Genomic DNA, 18915 nt, shown 5'->3' with positions numbered 1-18915 from the left:
CTATGAAGTTCACCAAATCAGTAAATCTGGCCCTGTGACCACGTTGTTCTTTGAGGTTGAAAGCTTCTGTTCGCCAACGTTCTTTCATTTTGTAGGGCAGTTTGGATATCAATGCACGCAGATTGATAGGATTATCCATCTCTTCCAAGAACTCAATATCTTCCATAGAGTTACGACATCCTATCAGGAACATTGCGTAAGCATTTAATGCTTTCCCATCCTCTGCTTTCACTTGTGGCCATTTGAGAGCTTTCTCCACGTACGCACTGGCGATCCGAAGCTCATCTCCATAATGCTTATGCAGAAGTCGCTTGGCTTCTTTGTAGCCCTTGCATGGTGTCATGTGAGCGCAACTACGAACGAGCTCTTGGGGCTCACCATCTGTGAACTGTTCCAAGAAGTATAGTTTATCTTGGTCATTGTCTGTTTTCTGCTCTATGGCATGTTCAAATGCTCTCATGAAGGACTTGAACTGCAGCGCATCACCTTTGAACACAGAAATGTCCTTTGTAGGTAGCTGCGAAAGCTGTTGTTGCTTTACCAGCAATTCAGTTATTGCGTTCTGCTTCTGCATGACTGACACAATGTCATTCTCTGTTTGTGTTCTAGAAGTTTGGTTTGAAACTGGCGGTGGTAGTTGTGGTATTTGTGTGCGCTGCACTTGTCTTGGTGCTTGAACATTCATTGTAGCATGTTGCGGTAGCGACATGCTAACTCTTTCCTTCTTTATGTTTCCACTTATTGATTTTTGCGCTGACACGTAACTACCTCTGTCATCTTCCAATGTTTCATACTCTTTAAGCACTTGTATTCTTGCTTGGCTTTCAGCTAATGCTGTCTCCAGTTCTAATTCTTCCTTTTCAGCTCTAATTCTCATTTCTTGGAATTCAACTCCCGTTTTTTTTTCAACGCTTCTTGTCGTTTCATTAGAGCGGCATGCTCTGCTTCCTGACGGGCACGTGTGGACGATACACGTGAGGTGTTGGAAATGTTACTTACATGAGAGTGTGCTTTAGCAACATTACTGGCCCCTATCTGTGAAACACTGTCACTAGGCAAAACAGTATCTTCTTCTTCTGTCACTTGTTCAGTAAGATCATCTAAGAGCAGGTTTTCCCCCTCTGTGGAATCATGCACAGAGGGGGCTTTTAGTTTCTTTTAGAAAGAAACTAAAAGCCATCTTTTAGTTTCTTTCATGAAGCCTGTTATCTGATCCATTTTAGGTTCGTACCAATTGTTTTGGTCGTGAAATTTTTCATCTTCAGACAACAGACTGCAAACTTCAAAATTGAACCTATTAAACTCGTTTAGAGACTGTGCAAAATCACTCTCCATCGTAAGCTGAACACTTTCCACATTTTGAGCATCACACTTCAATGTCTCTTTCTCTTTAATTTGGCTGGTTAGAGTGGCTAACGTTCGTCTTCTTAATCCTATGAACCGTTGTAATCTCTCCTCAGCGCCCTTCTCAGTTAGCTTGCGCTCTCTCCTCTGTTCCAATTTATCCTCGTCACGCGTGTCAGCATCTCCGTCAGCCATCTTATAATCGCGGAGTTAATGTGCAGTAAGCAGGCACAAAGTTTAAAGCACTTACTTCAAAGTTGCCTTTCTTCTCTAACTGAGTGCAAACAAACTGTTCATATTTCACAAAAGCTCCACATTGACCGAATCCGTTACCTACGTGCACACGTGTCTCGGACAATTAACTGCATCCAGTGGAATTTTACTGACAGGCTTTAACTTCATTCATCCGTATGACGTCTTTTCTTTACAATATTCAAAGATAAAGAAGCCTTTTCGTTACCTTTTCTAGGAGAATCATTCAAAGGGTTACCCGTTTCAGTCCTTTCTTTTTTTTTTTTTTTTTTTTTTTTTCAACGAGGCGCGAGCTTCTTTTCTCTTCAGCCGCGTTGTCCAGGCAAGAAGAAATGAGGCTCCATTAGCAATTTTTTGACTTTTTGTAGTGGCACTCTGCGTCCCAAAAGTTCGTTGTACCACCTTTGCAGTTTGTCTAACAACAAATATTTGAATCACTCGACTGAAACCAAGTCTTCTTATATGATGTTTACTTAAAGAACTCCAAAAGTTCACTTACAGAAAAAATGAAAGGCTCGGTACAGATCGGTCAAAAAATTGTGTTGCTTCCACCGAATCCAACTGCAATCTGACCTCAAACGTGCACACGGGCAATATTAATGTTATGCATTACGTAGTGGAAGCCAAAATTACTTTTCACAATAAAAGTATCCCTTTATATTAACTAAGTTATACATTCCAGAAAATATACTCATCATGAATTTCTTAAAATTAAATTAAGCATATTTATACATTTTTAATCTAAATTATTATTCTATATGAATTCCCCATTAACTGGCTCTTACAGGTGTTTTTCAGTATTTATTCATAATTTATCAGTGTTTTTAGTGTTTATGGTTCAGGTTTTCTTTCCTCTTCCAGCTGCTGATTATCTCCTTATTTGCCTCGACCTGCTGCATCCACTGACCTGTAATTAGCTCTTCTTGGTCTAAAATATTAATATCAACACTTTAGTTCCAGATTCCTTCTATTAAATTTCATATTTGTCTAGTAGTTTCTGAACTCTAAAAAAGATTTAGCTTTATTTGCTCTCTGATGCTCATTTATTACATTTCATTCCTAAAACTATACATCACATTTGTCCTGTTTTCCTGTGGTTATTAATGTGTTATTAATGTATTTTAATGGCTCGTATAATTCTGGCCTTCAATAAGCAAATGTTCTGGTCGTCTGGTTCGTTTCCAGCTGGTAGTTTTCTCCTCCTGCCAGCAGGGGGCAGCATGGAGCTGTGAAACTGACTTTAATAAAGATGAACTCAGAAACCGACCAGAGAATCAGCAACAGGTTCAGGAATCGTTCATGTCTGATGGAGCCGCCATGTTGGTGTGATTTGTCCGCCATGACAGAATCACAAACCCTCCTGTGACGTTACCGCCTGAATTCCAATGTATTGCCGCCTGCAACCAGTTTTCCAGCTTCTTTTCAGAGAAAATTAATAAAATCAGAGGATTAATCTGAACATCCACTATAAAGTCAGTACCAATGCTGAGCCCAAACAAAACAAATACAGGAAAAATGACCCAATTTCAACTACTTAATTATAAAACCCTACAGGAAATTATAAGTCAATAAGCTCCAGTTCCTGCTGTCTGGATGTCCTAGATCTATAACTCTAGAACATTTCTTTAAGAAAGTCCTGCCTGTTATTGCTGCTGATCTGATCCAGATAGTAACTCATCGCTCTCATCAGGCGTTTTCCCCCAGGCTCTGAAAACAGCAGTAATCAAACCACTGATAAAAAAGAACAATCTGGACAAATCACTACTGCAGAATTACAGGCCGACCTCTGACCTCTGACCTCTGATTCATCAGCAAAGTTATTGAAAAAGCTGTTTAAACAATTAACTAGCTTCCTAACGATAACCAACCGCTTTGACTCCTTCCAGTCTGGTTTCCATGGTTACCACAGCACAGAGACTGGCCTAGTCAAAGTGTTCAATGACATCCATATAAATACGGACTGTGGCAGAACCACAGTGCTGGTTCTGTTGGACCTCAGTGTTGATCATGACATATTACTGAACCCACTGGAGAGTTGGGTCGGACTCTCCGGTCCAGTGCTTAACTGGTTTGAATCCTACATAAAGAACAGGGATTTCTTTGTTTCAATTGAAAACTTTTCATCAAAGAGGTCAAAGGTCACATGTGGGGTACCCCAAGGTTCAATCCTAGGACCCCTTTTATTCAATATTTATATGCTCCCACTAGCTCAGGTTATAACAGGAAATAATATTAGAATAGAAAAAAAAAGAATAGACTTTAAAATACTGTTGTTAGTTTATAAATCACTGAACGGCTTAGCACCACAATACATTAAAGATCTGCTGCTGTTGTATCAACCTTCCAGACCTCTCAGGTTCTGGTTCTGGTTCTGCTCTGCATCCCCAGAACCAGAACCAAACGAGGAGAAGCAGCTTTCAGCATCTATGCACCACAAATCTGGAACAAACTTCCAGAAAACTGTAAAACAGCTGAAACACTGACTTCCTTTAAATCTCCACTGAAAACCCACCTGTTTAGGATTGTATTTGAAATGTAATCAATTACAAATTTATTGATGGAACTTGACTTAATGATTGATTCTATATTGCTTTGTGATTCTGTGTTTGATATGATGTAAAGCACTTTGAAATGTCTTGCTGCTGAAATGTGCTATACTAATAAAATTTGATTGGTTGATTGATTGATTGATTGATTGGTTGATTGATTGGTCTGATGGAGCCGCCATGTTGCTGCTGTGGCTGCAGTAGATCATGAGTAGAGATGAAGGAGAGGATGTGACTCTTGGTAAAGATTCAGCTGAGTCTCCAGCACTCAGACTCTGATGCTGATGCTAACTGATGCTAACTGCTAACCACAAGCTGCTGTTGCTGCAGTGCTAGCAGTGAAAAGACACTAAGGAGGAGAACTTTATTCTTTAGGTCAGGGGTCACCAACCTTTTAGAGACTGGGAGCTGCTTCACGGGTCCAGAGCAACATGAAGGGTTACTTGTTTGATACAGACATCAATTTTCTTGTTTCAGCCATTATAATAAGAGTATATAAACATATATATATGATTACATGCTCCCTGATCATATTCATGTTTTACTACTGACAATAGTTATCAGTAATAATATACCATGCAGATATGGTTAATATCTATTATGTGATCAGAAGTTCTTAGTTCAGAGTTTTAAGTTTGATTCCCTTTTGGAGATTTTCTGTGTGATTCTAAATTATCCACAAGTGACTGAGAGTCTGGATTGGTGCAGCTGTACAGATTTTCCTTTAAATATAAAAAGAAAAGAAAAGTTATTGTTTTATTATTTAACCCTCTTTACTATTAACAAAATTGTAGAGAAAAGAAAAAGATCTTTTGTGCCAAAACATCTTGTATGTAGCCACATCAGTGTGAGTCTGTGGGGGTCAAAGGGCAGCCAAAGCCTAAATCTGATTGGTCAGTTTGCTTTTTCTATTAGTTAAAAATGATGAGTGGAGTTTGAACCTCGTAGCTCTAAGATCCTGAACTTTTTACAGTGTGCGGTTCTGGCGGGTCGCCGGTTTATTAGATTTTTTTGTGGTTTCACAAACTTAAAAGCTGACGGGTCACCAGCTGGCTGACACCAGCAGATGTAGAAATAAACTGTCCGACAGATTGGAAGGTATAAAACTATCACTGCACCTGACCTGCAGGAGCAGAACCACCTCTCCAACGCATCATGTGGCGTCGCACAAAAGCCGCACAAACCTAAACCACTAAAACAGCGCAGCCTGTTTTTGGTTTTACACAAACGATGCTAAATAATAAAGACATGGAAGCGAAGCCGACCTGGTTGATCCACGGAAAGAGGAGGATGTTGATTCCCAGGTCCAGGTGGAGTCAGACGTCCAGAGGAGGAGAAGGTGAAGCAACAATGTTTGCTTCATTTTTACTCTTGTGGGGAACGTTTCCACTAGATTAAATTGTTTAACCCTCAGTTTTAGCGCGACGCTCAGGAAGAGCAGCAGATGTCAGCTAACAGGTGACCATCAGCTCTCAGTTCTGGAAACATCAGAGAAGCTCAGAAACCGGCGACCCGCCAGAACCACAACCGGGATCCAAACTGATCTTAGAACTACGAGGTTCAAACTCCTGTCATTCATTTTTATCTTACAGAAAAAGCACCAAGCTGCCAAATAAACAAAAGCAAACTGACCAATCAGATTTAAGCTCTGGATGCCCTTTGACCCCCACACTCAGACATGCGCTACATACAAGAAGTTTTGACACATAAGATCTTTATTTTTCTCCACAATTTTGTTAATTGTTAAATAATAAAGGTTAAAGGGTTAAATAATAAAAATTTCAGAAATGATTCTTTTCTTTTTTTACTTCAAGGAAAACCTTTAGGTACCAGAGCGGGTCCAGCCGTCCAGCTGCAGGCGCTGCTGGAATTTGATCAAATCCTGCAGGTGTTTTATGCATAAAGCCATTTATTTTACACATTTTTTGTAATTTACTTTTTAAAAAAATCTAAATAGAAACAAATGTTATTACTTCAATGTAAAAACATTAAATTAAATAATTTCGCTGGCAGTGCTCCCTAATGACAATGGCTATTTTTAGAACTTGCTCCGCGGCCCCCTGTTGGTGACCCCTGACCTAAGTTCTTCTGCAGCTCAGGAAGTTTCACAGTCCAGGCTGCACCGCTGCTGTTTGGCCACCAGAGGGCGAAGCTGGCTGCAGCAGCAGGAGGAAGATGATGGAGGTCAGAGAGGAAGATGATGGAGGTCAGAGAGGAAGATGATGGAGGTCAGTGAGGAAGAGGATGAAGGTCAGTGAGGAAGATGATGAAGGTCAGTGAGGAAGATGATGGAGGTCAGTGAGGAAGATGATGAAGGTCAGAGAGGAAGATGATGAAGGTCAGTGAGGAAGATGATGGAGGTCAGTGAGGAAGATGATGGAGGTCAGTGAGGAAGATGATGAAGGTCAGTGAGGGAGATGATGAAGGTCAGTGAGGAAGATGATGAAGGTCAGTGAGGAAGATGATGGAGGTCAGTGAGGAAGATGATGAAGGTCAGAGAGGAAGATGATGAAGGTCAGTGAGGAAGATAATGAAGGTCAGTGAGGAAGATGATGGAGGTCAGTGAGGAAGATGATGAAGGTCAGAGAGGAAGATGATGAAGGTCAGTGAGGAAGATGATGGAGGTCAGTGAGGAAGATGATGAAGGTCAGTGAGGAAGATGATGAAGGTCAGTGAGGAAGATGATGAAGGTCAGTGAGGAAGATGATGGAGGTCAGTGAGGAAGATGATGAAGGTCAGTGAGGAAGATGATGGAGGTCAGTGAGGAAGATGATGGAGGTCAGAGTCTGATCAGGTAAACTAACAATTGAAGCTGATGGTTCCGGTTCTAATTGGCTGTTGAACAGGATGAATGAATCTGATTGGATGTCAGTCTGGCTGTCTGGTAGCAGCTGTGCATCAGGCCTCCATTACCCAGCATGCAGCGGGGCGGCTAGTAAAATCCCTAAAGAGGATTTGAGTGGATCAGAGAGGAAACATGCCGCTGAAGAAGGAAGGTGAGACGAACTGTGGGTCTATGTTGGGACGGGACGGGTCAGAACAAGACGGGTCAGAACCAGACGGGTTAGAACAGAACCAGACGGGTCAGAACAGAACCAGACGGGTCAGAACAGAACCAGACGGGTTCTGTGTTGTTATTTTTGTTTCTTGTTTGTGTCTCTGACCTCAGTCAGTCAGTCAGTCAGTCAGTCAGTCAGTAGGGTTTGGGTCGTCTTCTTCTTCTTCAGTTCGGTTTCCTGCTGTCATCTTCTTGTGACCTCTGACCTCTGACAGTCTCCATGTTGAAACTGAGATCTCTGGATTAAACTGGTTAGAATGGTGTAACTGGACCAGCAGGGTGTTTCTACTGGTTTTACTGGTTTGACCTCAGAGGGTTTGGAGGAGACGACCCAGGTCACCTGACCCGGGTCAGGTGACCTGAGAGGTGAAGCTCCATGAGATTATTGACAGAGAGAAACTGGAGAAGAAGAAGAATGATGATAATAATAATAATTTTATTTATAAAGGTTCTAATTATTTTTGCTGCTGGATGTTTATGATTATTTAATATTCAATATGTTTATATTGTTCCAATATTATGCTCTGATCAATAATCTATTGATCAGATTCTGTTCAGAATCATCAGGTTTTAATCTGGATTAACCTGGATTATAGATCCATCTGAATAGAACAGGAACATTCATCCCAACTGGAAGCAGAAACACAGTAAAGAGAACCGGGCCGGAACCAGAACCCTGGAGACTAACTGGGATCACTGGGATTAACCCAGTATGATGCTGTTCTCTCCATAGCAACATGACCGACCTGCTCTGGTAACTGAACCGGAACCAGAACCGAGTCAGCAGTTTTCCCCTCTAACCAATCTGTCTGCTGCCGATCCAAACCGGGTCAGTAATTTACCTTCCTGCAGTCAGAACCATCAGAACCAGCAGAACCTCCTGCTGCAGAGCAAAGCCTCCAGTTTCTCCACACTGAGCCCAGCTGCCTGGGTCAGAACCAGAACCAGAACCAGAGCCCGGTCCAGAGTCAGAGGTTTCTGGGTCAGACCCATCAGAACCACTGACCGTCTGGTTCTGTCTCCTCCAGATACGGAGCGCGCTCTGCAGGTCATGGAGGCCTGCCAGGCCCAGGCTGCTGACGGGGTCAAAGGTCGAGCTGAGAGGCTGCTGAGCATCTTCCAGAGTGACCTGTTCCAGGCTCTGCTAGGTAACACACACACACACACACACAAACACACACACACACACACACACACACACCCACACACACATACACACACACACACACACACACACACACACCAGTTCACCCAGTTTAACCAGTTTAACCAGTCTGTCATGTTTGAGGACACTTGCTGATGTGGGAAAATTCAAACAGGAAGAAGGAGGGATCAAACAGAACCAGGAGGAACAGCAGAACCAAACAGAACCCAGTAGAACCAATCAGAACCCAGTAGAACCAATCAGAACCAATCAGAACCCAGGCTTGTCCAGGTCTGAAGGACAGATGGAGCAGCCCTGCGCTCCACTAAAATCTGGTCCAGACGAACCGGACCTTCAGAACCAGAACTTGTTCTGCTCTGATGGACTGTCTGGGTCCACAGAGACCCGGTCCAGAACCTCCAGTGGACCTGCTGCTGCTGTAGTTCTCCATCTGGCCTGCAGTGGCGCTGTTTGAATGTCCTGGTTATTGATGACATCATCACACCTGAGCCCAGGTTAGCTCCGCCCCTCAGCAGCTCAGGATGCATCCAGTCCTGTTCAGTCCACTTCAACCCGACTCCAGTCCATCTGTCTAGTCAAAGTCCAGTTCAGTTGGTGAGGTGTGAACCCTAACTGACCTCTGACCTCTGGTCCTCCAAACCTCAGTCTGGGTTCAGTTTGAATGTGAACGCCAAGCAGACCAGAGACCGCTCCAAAAACAGGAAGTGGACTACAGCGCAGGGCATTCTGGGTAAATACAGCCAAAGCTAACATGTTAGCCTAGCGCTAGCAGCAGAAATGTCTCCTGGTCTTCAGCCAAAGACTAAAGAGAAAAATCTGACGCCTCCATCTTGTTTCCATCTGGTGAAGAAGGAAGTTGCTCTCAGTGTCTTCAGAGTTTTTCCACCTTCAGTGGTTCTTGGTGCAGCGCCCCCACAGGCCAGTCGGGGAACAGGTTGGTTTGGATCAGAACCACAGCAGCTGGAGGTGGAGCAGATGATGGAGTTCTGGTTCCAGTAGAACCGGGTCGACCGGACCATCAGGACAGACAGCCTGCTTCACTGGAGGCTCCGCCCCCTTTACCTCAGGTTTAACTGTGCTCTGATTGGCTGAGGCTTCAGGTTCACCTGAGAAACCGTCCTGATAACCTGGAGACGGTTCGGGTTCTGACTGGTTCTGAACCAAGTATTAATGGGTTCTAACCAGGTGTCCCCCATCCGCCCCCACCTGCTGCACCATGTGACTGAGGAGCCGGCTTGTGATTGGTCCAACCTGACTGTGTTCTCTGTGTGTGTGTGTGTGTGTGTGTGTGTGTGTTGCAGACATCCAGGAGTTCTACGAGCTGACGGTGTGTGAGAGCCAGACGTCCAGCCGGCCACACACACCTGCACAGGTAGCTCCATCACTCCCATCTGCACAGCAACACCTGTCTCTGTTACCTAGCAACAGCTGCAGCAGAATCACCGCGGCAACCGCTGCATAACACCATGGCAACAGGAGCCCAACCCCCACCCTCTCTCTCTCACCCTGAGTGGACGTCGCTCGCCCCCCTCGACCCCCCCACTCTGAGGTTTTCCTCTTCATCATCATCTTCCTCAGCCGACAGACGGAGGGACAGAAGGGGCGAGCGAGCGTTTACTCACAGAGAGAGAGAGAGCAGGCGTGTGTGAGGGTGTGTGTGTGTGTGTGCAGAGATGTGTGTGTGTGAGAGTGTGTGAGTGTGTGGGGGGGATATGGACTGCCTCTGCATTGTCACCACCAAGGTAAGAGCTGAACGCTGGACGAGAGAAAACAGAAAGAGAGAGAGAACACACACACACAGAGAGAGAGAGAACACACACACAGAGAGAGAGAGAGAGAGAGAACACACACACACAGAGAGAGAGAGAACACACACACAGAGAGAGAGAGAGAGAGAGAGAACACACACACACACACACAGAGAACACACACACCAGGCGTGTTCTGATCCATCATGTGTTTGGGTCTCACAAGGATACAAAGACAGTGTGTGTGTGCTGCCTTCACATGTTAAAGTGTGTGTGTGTGTCGATGTGTGTGTGTTAGCGTAGCAACGTTAGCATGTAGCTGTTGCTAGCTGCTAGCAGGGAGCCAGATGTTGGAGCAACATGTGGCTGGTTCTGCCTCAGGTCCGGTACCGGACGGATTGGATCACAGAGAGGTTCTGATGGCTCAGAGGGAACTGGGTTAAAGGTTCTGGTCAGAACCGAGCCGAGTCCGGTCCGGTTCCTGTTGGTTTTATTTATCTGTGTGAATAAGACCTGATGATGTCATAACCATGTAATAAACATGAAGGAAATGATGTCATTCAGTAAATAACTTTAATGAAAAGCTGCTTTAATTAATAAAACATTTAATGTTCATCAGCATCACGTCTCACACTAAACTGGTACCGACCAACTGAACTCGGATCAGAACCTGAGACTGAACGGATCCAGTAACAAACATTAAACCAGTGGAGCCCAAAGTGGGTCCTGGAGGCCCGGCATCCTGCAGGTTCTGGTTCCCTCCCTGCTGGTACCAACAACCTTTCAGCAGGTCAAAGTTCATCTTCATTGGATCCAGGTGAGTTAAACCAGGGAGAGACTAAAACATGCAGGATGCCGGACCTCCAGAACCTCCAGAACCCACTTTGGACCCCCTGATCTAAACCTTCAGCACCTGCAGACCGGACCGGACCGAACCAGATAGAACTAAACTGAACTCCTGCTTCCTCTCTGTCGGTTCTGATTGGCTCCATCAGCTGGTCCAAATCCTGCAGCGTGTTGTTTGGTGGTACCAGGAGTTCGGGTCCAGTTTCAGCTGATCTGATTCTGGTTCTGGTCCATCTTTGTTTTCCTGAACCAGCTTCTAGTCCAGTTCTGGTCCAACAGAACCAAGTGGCTCGGTTCTGCAGTGGTAGCCTCTGCAATCCGACCCGGTACCTGGTTCTGGTTCTGCTGGGTCCAGACAGTTTGTAGTGGTGATGGAGGTTCATCCTGTTCGAGTCCCGCTCGGTCCGTTCCCTCAGCAGGACTCGCCGTGTTCTGGGTCAGAGGGTGGAACCAGTTCTGGGTCCAGTGGTTCCGGTTCTGTCCGGCTGGCCCAGTGAAGCTGTGGCTCCGACCCAGTAGCTCTCCACCTCAGTGACTGACTGGAGGAAGCTCCATATAAGGACATTAGGCCCCATCAGTTTGGGCCCCATCAGTTTGGGCCCCATCAGGTCTTTAATGTTTCTGCTGATTCTAGTTTTTATTTTTATTTTAGTCGTTTGATCTGATCTTTTATCTTCTGTTATGACATTAAAACATCTTTTGGGTTAATAAAGTTCTTTAGATTCTGAACTGAACTGGATCCGACCAGAACTCCAGGACATGTTGGACACATTCCACTGGTTCCACTGGTTCCACTGGTTTCACTGGTTTTACTGGTTTCAGATTCTCTTCCACATGTTGACATTATAACGATTTTATTTTGTTGGATCGTTTTTGAAGTAATCGGTTCAGAACCGGCTGGAGTTCTGGACCGGTTCTGGTCAGACTGGATCATCAGACTGAATTTATTTAATAAAGTTAAATTATTTTATAAATGTCACTGAGGAAGAAATGAAACATCATTTAGTTATAAAAATGACCCAATTTAAACTTCTTAATTATAAAACCTGGAATAAATAATAATTCAGTGAAGCTTCAGTTCTGTCTGGATGTTCTAGATCTATAACTCTAGAATGTTTCTTTAAGTCTGATGCTGCTGATCTGATCCAAACAGAAACTCATCACTACTGCAGAGCTGCAGGCCGACCTCTGACCTCTTGTTCATCAGCAAAGTTAATGAAAAGTATCCAACATTTAAAAATAATTTCCTAACGATGTAAAACTGATTTAAAGCAAAAATCACAATAAACTGAAGGAGATCAGGAATCAGATTAAATCTGTTACACCTTTTAATTTGATAAGAAAATAAATATCCAACCACTCAATATGAAATTTTTAAAATTTTTAGCAACAATGATTTATTAAAAAACCACAATACTAAGAAATAATATTTATTCTAAAACATAGATCAATAACCAAAAATAATTATAGGTTAGATTTAAATCACTCAGTTTATATCAGCATAAAAACCTAAATAATTAAATGTCCAAAAATTTCTGTTCTTCTTTAAAGAGAATAATGTCAGCAAAGGAGTTCCATATAATCACAAACAAAACAAAGTTCTGGAAATATTTCTCTGTTTTAATCCAAAATCCAAAATAAAAAATCCAAAACATCAAAAACCCAAAAGGATGAGAATAAATAATGACATCACCAGAAACCACCAAAAACCAAACTAAAGTCCAGATCCCATCGCAGCGTCTTTCTTCCCTCGGTACCGTTTCCTCACACTGGGCGGAGCTTCCTGGGTCCAAACTCTGATCCGGTTTCTAAAACTCAGAATCTGCGGCGCTGAGACGAACTTTGATCACCGTTTAGTTTTTTCTTTGATTTTTTACTTGTTTTAAACATTTGATCAAATCTCCTGCTGCACAGACCTGATGGTGAGCGTCTTCCTCTCTGGCTGCGCCGCCGCCGCCACCGATGGACACGCCCCTTTTATTCACTAAGGTCAAATTAAAACCAACATGATGCTGGAAAATCAGCTTTAAACACTGAAATATCAGAAACTGTTATAAAACAGTTTGATACATTTACTGTATTTATCCAGAACCAAACAAACATGGTGGTTTTGTTACAATGTTAACCAACTGCTTTGATGTGGGAGAACACAGAGCTGGTTCTGGTTCTGGTTCTGTTGGACCTCAGTGCTGATCATTTTACTGAACCCACTGGAGAGTTGGGTCGGACTCTCCGGTCCAGTGCTTAACTGGTTCCAGTGTGACTTAAAGAACTGGGATTTCTTTGTTTCAACTGGAAACTTTTCATCAAAGAGGTCAAAGGTCACATGTGGGGTACCCCAAGGTTCAATCCTAGGACCCTCTGATTCAAAATCTATAAGGTCCCACTGACTCAGGTTATAACAGGAAATATGATCAGCTACCATAACTACACTGATGATACAGCTCTATGTTATGTCACCAGGTGACCTTTGACCCCATCCAATCACTGAACAGATGCTTAGAACAGATAAATGTGTGGATGTGCCAAAACTTTCTGTCAGGTCTAAATACTTATGAAAGACACATTTAACAAACACAGGAAAGACAAGAGAGTTAGATTCTTTGTTTCTCGCGAGGAGAGCAGACAGAGATGTGCTTTCAGTTACAAATCTCCAACCGCTCTGAAACACATCTGTCTGTTCCTCTCTTTTTATTACTTTCAGTGTCCCTATCACAGAGAGCACTGCAACTCTAAGGGGTGGGGTCAACAATTCATCACATGGTTGCAGCGCTAATAACATTCACTATCTAGACACATGTTATCTACACTGTAGATCCTTTTGCTCCAGGCACGGCGTCGAATAGGACACGTTGTATAGCTTCAAAGCAACGGCTTTGTAGCACAAAGAAGAACAAAGCAGAGTTTATTGCAGGACTGTAAAACTCTGCTGGGAGCAACTAACACCTCCATCTCCCAGGGAATCCTGCTGAGAATATCTGTCACCTCTCTCTCCCAAGGAGGCCTTAGGAAGGAATCAGAATTATTTAACACACAGAAACATTACTTATACTAAGAGTAAAAGAGTAAAAGCATATAAGTAAACATTATCTAAATGTAACTACAAGGCTACATAATACAACGAATATTTGATAATACTAGTAATACAATTTACCCAACAGTTTCTCCAGCTGAACAGAAACAAAACTGAAGTTATTATTTTTGGACCTAAAGAGGAACGATCTAGAGTTATAGATCTAGAGTTATAGATCTAGAGTCATAGATCTAGAGTTATAGATCTAGAGTTATAGATCTAGAGTTACAGATCTAGAGTTACAGATCTACAGGTATAGATATATATCTAAAGTCAATGCACAGCTTCAGTTGTTACAACTAAAACCAGCTTTCAGCCTGAAACCTGGAGTAGTGATGACCTCTGACCTCTGACCCTTCAGAGCCACATAAAGACGGTCACAAAGTCGCCTTCTATCAGCTGAACAACATCTAGATGACTAATGTCTCAGCCAGATCTAGAGAAACTCATCCAGTTGCTTTGATTCTGTACATCAAATCAATCCTCCAGCTGCAGCTGATCCAGAACGCTGCTGCTGGAGTTCTGACCAGAACCAGGAGAATAGAGACATAAACCCAGTTCTCCAGAACCTCCAGAACCTCCACTGGCTCCCTGTGGCTCAGAGGATAAACTTTAAATCCTGTTAGTTTATAAATCACTGAACGGATCAGAACCACAATACATTAAAGATCTGCTGCAGCTGTTTCAACCTTCCAGACCCATAAAGTTCAGGTTCTGGTTCTGCAGAACCAGAACCAAATATGGAGAAGCAGCATTCAGCTTCTATGCACCACAAATCTGGAACAAACTTGGTTCTATGCTGCATGACTCTGTGTTTTTATGTTTTATGATGTAAATCTCTTGCTGCTGAATTTTCCTGTACAAATTAAACTCGACTGATTGATAGTTTCCAGTCTGACCCTGAATGCATCATTACCGTAAACCTCAGTGTAGAGGAGCAGCTGGACCCACTCTGGACAGCAGAACCGGGTCAGTGCGGCTGGTGGACCCGACCCAGGATGGATACAGGTCTCTGGTTCTGTATACTGGAAAACCAGAACCTGATCCTGAACCAGAACCAGAACCAGAACCAGAACCTGGCTGGTTTAATAGCAGAGGAGCAGCTGGAGGTCCAGTGTCCTCCCAGTTGGTCCCAGAGGACAGGAACCAGAACCGGCCCAGCTCCAGAACCGGGTCAGAACCAGTCCTCCAGGATCCATAAACCCTCCACTGTTTATGAATGGGCTCTGGCTCCGCCCCCTCAGTGACATCAGTTACCAGGCAACCGGCCCTCAGAATGTCTCTGTTACCATGGTAACCAGTCTCATTCTTTACTTTCACTTTGTTTCTCCTCTTTGTGGCTCAGTTCAAGTTTTCATCTGGTTCCTCCTCTTCCTCTCCAGGACGGTTAGTGGAACCAGTTTGTTTTTCTGGGTCCAGTTTGGTTCTGACAGACCAGAACCGTCACTGAGATCCAGATTAACTCCGAGGAGGTTCTGATGGTTCTAGTCCGACCCAGAGGAAGTTCTACTGCTACGGGCTTTATGCTAGCTGCTAACAGTTAGCCTGCTGAGGTTCTGCTGGTTCTACAGAGAAATGGACCGGTCCTCATGTTCTCCAGAACTTCTCTAACAGAACCTGTTGAAGTGAGAGAAACCAGGTCCATCAGAACCAGACCTGCTGGTATCAGAACCTCTGAGATGGTGTAGAACCAGAACCAGGACCCTCTGCTGGTTCTGGTGGGAAGTGTCAGTAGGTCCAGTTAGGACTGGATGACCTCAAGTGACCCCAGAGGAACCACGGACCAATCAGAATCCAGGTTCTGGTTCTGGTTTGTGGGTTCGGGTCGTTGATGTTCTGAGGTTCTGGTTCTGAACTGTTAGCCTGATCCGTTAGCGTGTTCCCCGCTCTGACCCGGGCCGAACCAGAACCTGACCGTCTGGTTCTGTCTCCGCAGAAGTACCGTTACCATGACGACGAGACGCCGCCCGTGGACCCCAGCCCCGGTCACATGACCCACAGCGCCGAGCTGAGCCACGCCCACCTGGACGGATTCACAGCCGCTCTCACCGTAGGTACCACACTACCCACAATGCACCTGGTCACTGAGCGGCCTCCAGGGGCCAGCAGCAGCTTCATGAGCTACAGACTGAGACATCATTATGGACCCGACAGAACCAGAACCACTGGACCGGGTCAGAACCCCCTGATAATGTTCTGATCAGGATCCGATCAGCAGAACCTGCAGGCTGGTACCGCAGGGTTCTGGTGGAACATCTGGATCGGATCAGAACCTCTGATGGTTCTGGTTCTGGTTTCCATCAGAACTCTGCTGCAGCGTTTTGGATCCTGAAGGATTTTAACTTCCTGATAGATTATAGATTATAGATCAGCTTCACTGCTGGCAGGAGGTTTATAATCTATGTAACATATTAAACTAGAAATGATATAAACTAGATTAATATGGGATTAAATCAAATATCCTGGTTAAATAAAGATCAATAATCGACTGATCAGGATCTTTTGTTGCTTTACAAACAAACTAATTCTGTCTGGTGATTTTACCAAATCTATATTTATATCTCTATAAAAATCTATATTTATATCTCTATAAAATCTATATTTATCTGTATATTCTGTCTCAGTGCTGCCCTCTCTGGCTGTTCCTGGTTACTGCAGTTTAATTCCTCCGCTGGTTCCTGATTGGTTGATGTTTCTGTTTGTGTATAAAACCTGCTCACTCAGACTCGCCCCCTGGTGGCCAGTCAGGAGGTGGAGCAGCGATAATTGATTGACAGCGTTTCTTAGCTTTGCTCATGTCTGATTCATTCATTAATTTTGTATTGATGATCCGATTAGTTTTCTGGCTGATCACTGATTACCAATCATTAAAACGACCTGCTGATTCTGACCAGCAGTGATTGTTTTAACGGCGAGTTAAATATGTTAACTGGAAACATGCAGACCTGACCTGGTGGTCAGTCAGTCAGTCAGTCAGTCAGTCTCCCTGCAGAGGACAGATGCTGGTTTAGACCTTAAGGTGGATCAGATCCACTTCACATGTTGGTACCAACAGATCACTGATGTTTGGTTCTTCAGTTGGAATCAGAATCAATCTGAATTATCATCATACAGATTAATAACCAAATTAGTTTCATTACACCGATGTGACTCTGGGTCTACAGGACAGGGTGGAGTTATGGAAACCTCATGAGAATCAGATTATTGATTATCGATCAGTAATCTGATTACTGATTATCAATCAGTAATCTGATTACTGATTATCAATCAGTAATCTGATTACTGATTACCAATCAGTAATCTGATTCTGGAAACATAGAAACACAACAAAGTGATCAACGCAGCAAACTGGGTTACTATAGGGGGCAGGAAGGGGCAGGAAGGCGGTAAGATGGGGGTTCATTGGGTTCATTGGGTTCATTGGGTTCATTGGGTTCATTGGCCTCTGGATGGTTGGTTCTGGTTTTAGGTAAAGGTCCAGTTGAAGCTGTGGGTGGTTCTGATCCAGTGGGCCTGGAATGAGGAACAGTGGATGTTTGGTCAGATCTGGAGAGGAAGATCAGCTCTGAGGTCGGATCTACTATAGATCTACTATAGATCTACTATAGATCTACTGCTCATTAATATTCACACTGCTGAGATCAGAGCTGCTGCTGTAATCACACATTGATACACACACTCTCTCTCTCTCTCTCTCTCTCTCCGTAGCGTGGGCCGCCCGTTCCCTCTCTCATCCTTCTGCTTTTTGCTCAGCCGTCTCCATGGTAACGCTAAGAACGGCAGAAGGGGGGGAGATTGGGAAAAAAAAAGAGTGGAGGGGGTTTGTTACCATGGCAACACTATTAACCAGAACATGTGTGCGTTTCTAAAATCTGTTGGAGAGAATATCTCTCTCTCTCTCTGCCTCGCTCGCCCTGCTGAGTGACATCACAGAGGGGAGGGGATTCCTTCAGAGGGGGGGAGGAACAAGAGAGAGAGAGAGAGAGATGGACCGCCTCGCTCTCTCTCTCTGCAGGACTCCTGTCGCTGCTCCTCTTCCTCCTGCAGGACTCTCCTCCTTCTCCTCTTCCTCTCTAAGCGAGGGACGATGTCCCCTCCGTCCATCATGTCTCCGCTCTTCGTTGACGCGTCCAGGACCCGGTCTGTATCGAGCTGAGCATCTTGGTTAATAATTCATCCGTCCCTCATCGCCGTCCTTATGTAAGAACCGACCTGAAGACGGACAGAAGGACAGGAGGAGGGACAGGAGGAGACACTCTGTGGGACAAGCTGAGACACACGGAGACACAGGGAGGGATGTTTGTGTCGGTTTGGTACGCCAAGAAGATGGGAAGAAGATTCATCAACAACGTGAGGAGAGCAAAGAGACACAGGCAGAGGATGATGGTAGGAACCGATTGGTCCACTGGGCTCTGCTGGCTTCTGATTGGTCCTCAGGGAGGGGCGGGGCCTGCTGGGGACCAATCAGGTCTGGAGGAGTTACTGAGACCCACAGGCTGGAGAAGATGGAGGGTTGAGGACCTTCTGGTGGTTCTGATCCAGACGGGTCGGTGGTTCTGGTCCAGACAGGTTGTTGGTTCTGATCCAAACAGGTTGGTGGTTCTGATCCAGACGGGTTACTGGTTCTGATCCAGACGGGTAGGTGGTTCTGGTCCAGACGAGTTACTGGTTCTGGTCCAGATGGTTGGTGGTTCTGGTCCAGCTTGTGTCTCAGAGCCGGTCGGTTCTCCATAGTTCTGCCATTGATTATTGGACTCGGGTCCAAACTGAGATGTTTCAGAACCTTCTGGTTTTAAGGATCCCTGCTGGTTCGGTACCAGTGAACCGGTTTGGACCTTTGTTCCACTCTGGAGACCAGACCTTCTTCCAGCTCGGAACCGTTT

The 18915-nt window shown here is 44.4% G+C and overlaps 1 protein-coding gene across 4 annotated transcripts in view; it reads left to right on the top strand.

Annotated features, from left to right (window-relative positions):
* Nucleotides 1-7104: 7104 nt before the first annotated feature.
* LOC102228667 (disks large homolog 4-like) overlaps nt 7105-18915 on the top strand; it is a 33943-nt gene continuing 22132 nt past the window's right edge. For 2 of the 4 annotated variants that reach the window (XM_023346433.1, XM_023346432.1), the window contains exons 1-4: nt 7105-7138; nt 8229-8348; nt 9667-9737; nt 15969-16082. In XM_023346433.1, coding sequence (XP_023202201.1) covers nt 7120-7138; nt 8229-8348; nt 9667-9737; nt 15969-16082 — 324 coding nt within the window. In that variant the 5' untranslated portion in view covers nt 7105-7119. Of the gene's footprint in view, nt 7139-8228; nt 8349-9666; nt 9738-9946; nt 10108-15968; nt 16083-18034; nt 18419-18915 lie in introns of those variants that run through there. The other 2 variants (XM_023346434.1, XM_023346435.1) reach the window with 2 other exon arrangements.

Source organism: Xiphophorus maculatus, chromosome 14 (assembly GCF_002775205.1).
Source record: "Xiphophorus maculatus strain JP 163 A chromosome 14, X_maculatus-5.0-male, whole genome shotgun sequence".
NCBI lineage: Eukaryota > Metazoa > Chordata > Actinopteri > Cyprinodontiformes > Poeciliidae > Xiphophorus > Xiphophorus maculatus.
This window is presented reverse-complemented; position numbering and strand designations above follow the sequence as displayed.